At 44.4% G+C, this 9,368-nt stretch overlaps 1 protein-coding gene across 1 annotated transcript; it reads left to right on the forward strand.

Annotated features, from left to right (window-relative positions):
• Nucleotides 1-525: 525 nt before the first annotated feature.
• LOC121617106 (deoxycytidine kinase 2-like) lies at nt 526-6,149 on the forward strand. Its single transcript, XM_041952144.1, has 8 exons — nt 526-865; nt 1,598-1,716; nt 1,956-2,039; nt 2,133-2,242; nt 2,684-2,831; nt 5,329-5,444; nt 5,587-5,686; nt 5,768-6,149. The coding sequence occupies exons 1-8, from the start codon at nt 772-774 to the stop codon at nt 5,792-5,794; spliced, it is 798 nt and encodes a 265-aa protein (XP_041808078.1). The 5' UTR covers nt 526-771; the 3' UTR covers nt 5,795-6,149.
• The last annotated feature ends 3,219 nt before the right edge of the window (nt 6,150-9,368 follow it).

Genomic DNA, 9,368 nt, shown 5'->3' on the forward strand with positions numbered 1-9,368 from the left:
AGTCACACGAGTTGTACAAAATGCTAATGAGGAGGTGTGAAGAAAGTTTCCTATTGGCTCTCTAGTTCAAAATAAAAGATGCTGACAAATCAAACCTGGCTGCATGTGGCAGCCTCAATTTAACTAGTCAAAGCAAAAATGCTGACTAGTTAACTAGCTGACTGAGCCACCTTACCTTTGACAGTGCTCTCGCAGTTTGCGCCTTGTGAATTAGCAGATGGTCACCGCAGCACTGAGGTCATGAGCTTCAGGGGACTTCATGCAAAGTGTTTCCACAAATAGGATAGTTTACTTTTGGGGTCTGAGATCCAGTCCTGGGCTGCCAAATCTGCATCGATACTGTTTATCATACTTGCTTTCTCCAGTTACTCTTGTTTTGTCATTGTGATTACATTTTTTCTGGGAGGAACCCGTTTCTTTGTCTCTTTCCCTTCTGCATCTCCTCTGCTATCCATCAGATGTGACTATTTAAGACCGAATTCTGGAAGCGGGTGCAGAGTGGGACATCTCTATGTTAACTCTGGAAACGGGTGCAGAGTGAGACATCTCTATTTTAACTCTGGAAGCGGGTGCAGAGTGAGACATCTTCTTGGGAGTGTTTTAATAAAACATCTCTGTTCTCGTTTAGTCCCGCCCCCGGAAAGCGTCTCTATCCGCGCGCGGTGGGTTTAATTTGAGAAGCTGCTCGCGCCCAGTAGACCCAGTTTCTGCCGCGCGGAGAGCAAACAAACCGGCAAATAAATAAAGAGCCGCGAGGAGATTCTTTTAAACATGGCGACCCCACCGAAGAGACCGTACCGTCTTCCCTCCAGTCCGCGCGCGGACACCAGCTTTTGCAAGAAGATCTCCATCGAGGGAAACATCGGTGAGTTGTGAAACCGACGCAGACTGATCACCGCTGAGTTTAGTAGCAGCCGTACAATCGATAATGTGTGATAAATTAATTTGAAGCCGCGGAGCTGTCGGCTCTGCCGGTGAACTCCGACGTAATGATGGCGGAGGTTTGTTGTTGTAATCAGTCTTTCCCGCCTCACGGAGCTGATTGGCGCCAAAGGAAACCAGTCAGATCAACAATCAGAATCTTTTCTCACCACACCGGAAGTAAAAACCTCAGAATATGAATAATCTGAAAGATTTCACCTCAGTGGTACTTCTACATTGATTGATTAAGTATTCAGATACTGTATGTAGTAATACCCCGATGTACGTGTATTCCGTTAAAGGTAAAAGTTCAGAATATTGTTACTGAAGTAAAAGTATAGGTGTCTTATCAGTTATAGATAGATAGATATACTTTATTTATCCCAAGCTGGGAAATTGCAGTGCAGCAGCAGCATTACACACAGTGAAATAAGTGAAAATAAGACTATAAAGAACAAAATATACATAATAAAAATATAAAAATAGCGAGTAGTAAAAAGATTCTAAGCATTAGAAGTAAAAGTATTTATTATATAGTAGCATGTATCAGCAGTATACTACTGAATGTAGTATTAAGATGTTTTGTCATTATTACTGAATAATGCATTAATGCAGTATTTCAGGTTTTGTTGCGTTACTATGTTTATGTTTTGTAAAATGTCCGTCCATCTGTCAGCGGCAGGAAAGTCCACCTTTGTGCGCCTCCTTCAGGGGGAGTCACAGGACTGGGAGGTGATTCCTGAACCCATCGTGAAATGGTGCAACATCCAGAGTGACAACGAAGACATTTACCAGGTGAACATACAGCACCTGAACACAACACCGTGTACGGTGACACCTTTAGACTGTGACAGAAGAGTTCCTGCACTTTCAGAAGAGAAGATGGGTTTACCTGCAGGACTACAGAGGTTTCACTGGTGTACCTGTGCTTCTGTATAAGTGGTAAAGGCTACGTTTATGTAGCCGCTCATTCAGCCATTCACAGACATGTCACCTGTACCTGTCTGCTCACCTGTCTGCTCACCTGTCTGCAGGACTTGAGTTCCTCTCAGAAGAGCGGAGGAAACCTGCTGCAGATGTTATACGATAAACCGAGCCGCTGGTCCTACACCTTCCAGGTAACTACACCTGAGTCTGCCCATGAAGTGGTGATGATGAGTGCAGGTGCAGCTGTTTCATGAAGACTAACCATTTACCTGTCTGTCTTTCAGAGTTATGCGTGTCTCAGCAGAGTTCGTTCTCAGCTTCAGTCTCCATCCGTCAAACTTCAGCAGGCTGAAAACCCCGTTCAGTTCTATGAGCGCTCTGTCTACTCGGACAGGTAACTATGAACACCTGAGACAAGAAACTGCTGAGGCTTCAAACTAATGTTCATTCACATTTACAAAAAAAAAAAGAAATCCATACGTACGAAAATGAATGTTCGTTTGTGGGAGAAGAAAAGCAGCGATGTCACTTTGATGGACTGAAAATGAAAGAAGCAAAGAATTCAGCTCCACGTAGACGCAGTATTTGTTCACTTTGTCGTGTGCAGCCGTGCAGATCTTCTAAAACACGTGTTCATGTTGAATTAATACACACGTCGTTTTGGATTTCCCTCTTATGGACAGACAACAATCAAATGATCAAACCTGTGGATTTATTTAAACAAGGAAAATTCAAGTACACACACACACACACACACACCTCTGAGATAGAGACAGGTTCAGGTACTTCAGTAACCCTGTGTACTGTGTGTGTACTGTGTGTGTACTGTGTGCAGATACGTGTTCGCGTCCAACCTGTTTGAGAGTGGTAACCTGACAGAGACAGAGTGGAGTGTTTATCAGGACTGGCACACCTGGTTACTGACGCAGTTTGAATGTGACATCGCCCTCGACGCCATCATCTACCTGAGAGCTCATCCACAGGTACTGCTACTACTACTGCTACTACTACTACTACTGCTGCTGCTGCTGCTACTACTGCTACTACTGCTACTGCTACTACTACTACTGCTGCTGCTACTAGTGCTGCTACTGCTACTACTACTGCTGCTGCTGCTACTGCTACTGCTACTACTACTACTGCTGCTACTGCTACTGCTACTACTACTGCTACTACTGCTGCTACTGCTGCTACTGCTACTACTGCTACCACTGCTGCTACTACTGCTACTACTGCTACTACTGCTGCTACTGCTACTACTGCTACTACTGCTACTGCTGCTACTACTACTACTACTACTACTGCTCACTAGTCGGAGTGTCTTTTGACCTTACAAGTGAACTAGTGAGGCTCCAAATGTTTACTAGTAGAACTAGTGAAGGCCAGAGTTGTCTCTAGTCACACAAGTACAAAATGCTAATGAGGAGGTGTGAAGAAAGTTTCCTATTGGCTCTCTAGTTCAAAATAAAAGATGCTGACGAATCAGACCTCAGAATTTTGTCATTATCCCGCCTGCTTCATTTGCATGTTGCGCACTAGTTAACATGTTGGCCTGCGGGACTGCAACTAGCTAACTAGTGGCTGCATGTGGTAACCTCAATTTAACTAGTCAAAGCAAAAATGCTGACTAGTGATGCTCAAAATGTTTACTAGTTGCACTAGTTAGGGCAGGCATGTCCAAACGATTCCACAGAGGGCCGTCTGGTGCAGGTTTTCATTCCAACGAGGAGCAGCTCACCAGGCTGGACTCGTTATATCAGCTGATCTCAGTCTGCAGCTGATCTCGGTCTGCAGCTGGTCTCGGTCTGCAGCTGATCTCGGTCTGCAGCTGGTCTCGGTCTGCAGCTGATCTCAGTCTGCAGCTGGTCTCGGTCTGCAGCTGATCTCAGTCTGCAGCTGGTCTCGGTCTGCAGCTGGTCTCGGTCTGCAGCTGATCTCAGTCAATCTCAGTCTGCAGCTGGTCTCGGTCTTCAGCTGATCTCAGTCTGCAGCTGATCTCGGTCTGCAGCTGATCTCAGTCTTCAGATGATCTCAGTCTTCAGATGATCTCAGTCTGCAGCTGATCTCAGTCAATCTCAGTCTGCAGCTGGTCTCAGTCTGCAGCTGATCTCGGTCTGCAGCTGATCTCGGTCTGCAGCTGGTCTCGGTCTGCAGCTGGTCTCGGTCTGCAGCTTGTCTCGGTCTGCAGCTGGTCTCGGTCTTCAGCTGATCTCGGTCTGCAGCTGATCTCAGTCTTCAGATGATCTCAGTCTGCAGCTGATCTCAGTCAATCTCGGTCTGCAGCTGATCTCGGTCTGCAGCTGGTCTCGGTCTTCAGCTGGTCTCAGTCTGCAGCTGGTCTCAGTCTGCAGCTGGTCTCAGTCTGCAGCTGTTCTCAGTCAATCTCAGTCTGCAGCTGGTCTCGGTCTTCAGCTGATCTCGGTCTTCAGCTGGTCTCAGTCTGCAGCTGGTCTCAGTCTGCAGCTGGTCACAGTCAATCTCAGTCTGCAGCTGGTCTCGGTCTACAGCTGATCTCGGTCTGCAGCTGGTCTCAGTCAATCTCAGTCTGCAGCTGGTCTCGGTCTGCAGCTGATCTCAGTCTGCAGCTGATCTCAGTCTTCAGATGATCTCAGTCTTCAGATGATCTCAGTCTGCAGCTGATCTCAGTCAATCTCAGTCTGCAGCTGATCTCGGTCTGTAGCTGATCTCGGTCTGCAGCTGATCTCGGTCTGCAGCTGGTCTCAGTCTGCAGCTGGTCTCGGTCTGCAGCTGGTCTCGGTCTGCAGCTGGTCTCGGTCTGCAGCTGGTCTCGGTCTGCAGCTGATCTCAGTCAATCTCGGTCTGCAGCTGGTCTCGGTCTGCAGCTGGTCTCGGTCTGCAGCTGATCTCAGTCTGCAGCTGATCTCAGTCAATCTCGGTCTGCAGCTGGTCTCGGTCTGCAGCTGGTCTCGGTCTGCAGCTGGTCTCGGTCTGCAGCTGGTCTCAGTCTTAGGTGACCTCTTGATCGGTTGGAACAAAAACCTGCAGCCACACGGCCCTTTCATGGAATAGTGTGGACATGAGTTAGGGTCTGTTTTGATCTTACTAGTTAAATGGTGAGGGACAAATGTCCTCTAGTTACACTAGTGGACACCACCTTACAGGTTGACATTACTTGACATTACTCGTTAACTAGTTGCACACATGTTCTCCTACTAATGAACTAGCTGGGTCCAAAAAGAACAACCAGTTAACTGGTCACACAGATATTTTCCTCTCTAGTTAACTAGTGGAAGACGTTTTGTCTCACAGGTCGGACTCGGTGCAGGACGTGTGAAGACTTTGACTGAACATGCTGGACACACATTTCCTTTAACTAGTTAATCCTCGCTCAGCACTATGTTAGTCCAACGTGTCAGCTTTCTGGGCAGCTGCGGCTAATGCTAATGCTAACAGCAGAGCGTATGCCCTGAACAGTTCAGCGCTGCCTTCAGGCTCACAGTGTTCCTCTGTATGTTCCAGCGCTGTATGCAGCGTTTGCTCCACCGGGGGAGGGAGGAGGAGCAGGGAGTTCCTCTGGAATATCTGGAACAGCTTCACTTCAAACATGAAGACTGGCTCTTCCACAGGAACCTCAGGTAACGTGGCTACTGAGCATGCTCACATGTGTTACTCGTCCCCATAATGTAAATCATTAGACTGAAGGGTGAGGACTTGAGTTTGGGTTAGGGTCTCCAGGAAATGAATGTAAGTCTATGTAATGTCTGTGTGTCTGTCCAGGTTGGACTTTGAGTATCTGAATGATCTTCCTGTTCTCATCCTGGACGTGAACGATGACTTCAAGAATGATCGCATCAAACAGGAAGTCATCATCGATAAGGTTCGGTTTTATTTCACTTGTTTCTACTTTGTTCTGCTCTGAAGGCTTTTATTCTGATCTGGGGTCTGTTTTCTCCTGCAGGTCAGACAGTTTCTCACCACACTGTAGATCACGATGTGAGCAGAGGAATCATCTGATTGGACGACCCAGTTACACTTTGTAAATGTTTCTCCTGTTGGTTTTTAATTTTTGACTCGTAGTTTTAGTCTTTTTCTTCACTTCATGTATATTTTTATCCTGTGTGTGTGCGTGAGTGTGTGCCTGTGTGTGTGTGTGTGCGTGTGTGTAAACACTATGTATTTACTTGAATTAGTTTGATATTTATGCTTAAACCTGTAAATTTCAGTCCTTGTTTGTCCTGACAATGAAGTTTCAGGGCAGAGGTGACAGTGAACACAACACGGTGCTTTCAGGGACAAACAGATCCCTGATTGATCCCTTTGTCTGTAAATCTGTTTGAATAAAGAAATACAGACTGATTATGTTGAAAATGTTTTAGATCGTTTTTGTTCAGACTTTGATGTTGTCACACCAAACTCCATTTAAAAACCAGTGGTTTGAAAAGTAATCTATTACAGATACAACGTAGAAAGATGGAAGATGTCAGTCAAATGTTGAAACCCCCAGCAGGTGGCAGCAGTGAGACAAAGTTGATATTTCCTGTTGACTGAAAACTGATGTGATGTGATATCAATCACCTGTCTGTCTGTCTGTTCTATGCAGCTAAGTATTAATCAGCCTGTTTACCTGTGGAATGATCCAAACAGGTGTTTCTGGAGCGGTCCACATCTTTCCCAGTCTTTGGTTGTTCCTGTCCTACTCGCAGCAGGTCACATGCTGACAATGATTGCAGAGTTTAACTTCGTCCTGTTAATGTTCAACATTTAAACTCGATGTTTCTCTGCTCATCGTGACTCAACACGATGCTTGACATCAATTTGTCTGGATTAGATTCAGTTAGAAAACAACAAATGTTCACGAAACAAAAAGCACGAGTTTAATATTAAGACGTGTTAACAAAAACAAACCAGCTACATGCTAACGTACGGCTACAAACAAACCAAATGACAAAATTCATATTTAAATGTTTTTAAAATTAAATAATAATAATAAATCATTTTCTAAGACATCCAGGTTGTAAGGTGTTACAAAGGTTTCTTCAAATCACTTGAAAATTAACAACGATCATCCAAAAACGCTGTCATCAGTCAGAAGTGACAGAAAGAAACTCTTTGCACAAAGAAGTCACAAGATCAGCACCTGAGTCACATGACCACTCACCTGTCACTGAAGTGAAGCTGCTGGGAAATCATCTGTTCTTTTGAACGATCCAGTGAGTTTTATAAACTTAAATACATAATTTCATTTAAAAAGAAAAAAAAGGAACAAGAAAGACCGGAAAACATCAAAACTACAGAATCTGGATGGTGGAGATAAGAGGTTTAATGAGAGACCGGAGTCTATGAATGTGTCACCTGTGGCAGGTAAATAAATCACCTACAAAAATAGAGATGAAAGATAGCAGACCTGCTGAAACAGACACACCTGAGCCTGGAACAGACACACCTGAATGTGTTTGATGGTTTCCTGTATATTCAACATGTTTCATACCGGCCTCGATGTGTTTAATGGAGATTATTTATGTGTAAGTTCATGTTTTCTGTAATGAGCTCCACTGAGGAACAGCAAGTTAAAGTCTGAACGTAAGAGTTGAATCTTCTTCTGCATCGCCCCCCCCCTCCAGAGAGTCCAGCTGAACTCACCCAGCCGTCCTTTCTGACCAGTCTGTTGAGCTTGTCGGTGTCTCTCGCCCCCCCGCTTCGCCCCCACAGACCGTCTGACAGACGCTGAAGCCTCTGAAACTCACAGGAAGTGGGTGAGTTGTAGTAGAGACCATGTCTCAGGACACTCTCTGTTCCCTCTGACGTCTCCCCGGGGATGTTCGCTCGCCCATCATATAAACCACAGAGATGCCGCTTCTGTCTCCTTTTCTGTGCCCCCCCTGCTCTGCAGCCCAGGTACTGCCACCTGGTTTTGGCCAGGATCTCCAGCATTTCCCTGGGTACTGCTGGGCCGGTCTGTTTGTCTGATGATTATTATATCCTGCTAGCTCGACTAACTAAGACTGAATAAATTATATATTAATGTGTTTTATAGGTATTATTGCTTAGTTCTGCACATATTAGCACGTGATAAATGCACAGTTTGTTTTTTGTGTTAGGCGTCTCTCAATCAAAAGAATAAAAAAGAAGGAGTTTAAAGTCTTGAAGTAACGTAGAATTATGGGAGTTGTTGTCTTCACCATTAAACAATGATAATTAATGATCGCCTGCTAGTTTGCCGGCTTCCTCCCTCACTCTCTAAAGTATCATCTGGTGTTTCCGGTGTTTCCCTGGGGGGTAAAGGGGATATGATGCCAAATGAAGTGACCACATGAAAAACCGTTAGCGTGGAAAAGAAGCGGCTGTTTCAGTTTGGACATTAATGTGAAAGTAATGTACGAACAAAACTCGACAAACTGCACTCCAAATGACTGTAAATATTCTGCCTTTAATGTGTTCAATATTTATTTCTCATTTATGTATTTATGTTAATATGTTTTATTTATACTATTATTGTGTGTTTATGTATGTGTTGCTGTGTTTTTTGTACATTATTATTTATTTATATTATAAATTTTATTTAGAAACACAATTAAATGTTTTACAGACACGCAGTGTGTTTTTATTTATGTTTCTGTGTGTTTTTATATATATATATAAATACTTTCACCATTCTTAATGAGCGTGTATCTCTTTGTTCAGTTCGTCCCTGCAGTCTCTGTTGTGTCCTGGTCTCGTCATCTGGATCCGAAACCTGCTGAGATGTTTGTTGATTGAAACTCATTTGGTTGAATTCCAGTCAAGAAAAACTTCAGAGACTCAGCGAGACACGAGGACACGAAAACAAACTGAGGGGACGAGTTTGCAGAGTTACCTCAAGTCACAAAACTCTGCAGGAGGAGGTCTGGATCGGTTGGAAGGAGGTTTAGGAGAGTTTGTCAAAGTTAGAATGAATTCACCACTTCCTGTTGCTGCAGTGAACCGTGTGAGGCTTTTATTGTCCAAGACTGACAGGAAGTGTGACTGTGTGACAGTCAGGGGCTTCATTCAGTCTAGTTTTATTCAGATTACAAGTTTTTAATTAAACAACTACAGATATTTATACATTTATTGATTTCTCAATTTATGCATCTAAAAAATCAGATCGAAGGTTTTCCTTCGTTCGAGAGAGAGAGAGAGAGAGAGAGAGAGAGACTATGCTCAACCATTAACTGAAAAACAAATGATTGTTACGCCAAGAAAAGCAGAAAGAGAGGGGGGGTCTGTTATGTTACCAGTGTCTCTCGACCACTTAACAGACAAAATGACACCAGGGGACACAGCGAGTGGAGATGTTGACTTTTCTTTTTAAAGTCACTTATTAAGTTCCTTGTGTCTATTATCTGCTCTGTCCACCCATCTCTCCACCCGTCTGTCCACCCGTCTCTCCACCCATCCACCCGTCTCTCCACCCCCTCCCAGCCATCCAGTCGTCCGTCAGCCTGCAGACTGTAAGTACGTTTTCACTGATTTCCAGAGAAAATCCTCTTTTCATTCTGTTTCATTCGGTTGCAGCTGCAGTAATCCTTTAAGAACTCTCA

This window comes from Chelmon rostratus, chromosome 14 (genome assembly GCF_017976325.1).
Source record: "Chelmon rostratus isolate fCheRos1 chromosome 14, fCheRos1.pri, whole genome shotgun sequence".
NCBI classification, from domain to species: Eukaryota; Metazoa; Chordata; class Actinopteri; order Chaetodontiformes; family Chaetodontidae; genus Chelmon; species Chelmon rostratus.

Excerpts from the sequence above, each read along its gene's own strand:
- LOC121617106 (XM_041952144.1), top strand. The coding sequence starts at position 772 with ATGGCGACCCCACCGAAGAGACCGTACCGTCTTCCCTCCAGTCCGCGC. Across the intron at positions 866-1,597 it reads CTCCATCGAGGGAAACATCG|CGGCAGGAAAGTCCACCTTT; the intron begins GTGAGTTGTGAA and ends TCCATCTGTCAG. Across the intron at positions 2,243-2,683 it reads CGCTCTGTCTACTCGGACAG|ATACGTGTTCGCGTCCAACC; the intron begins GTAACTATGAAC and ends TACTGTGTGCAG.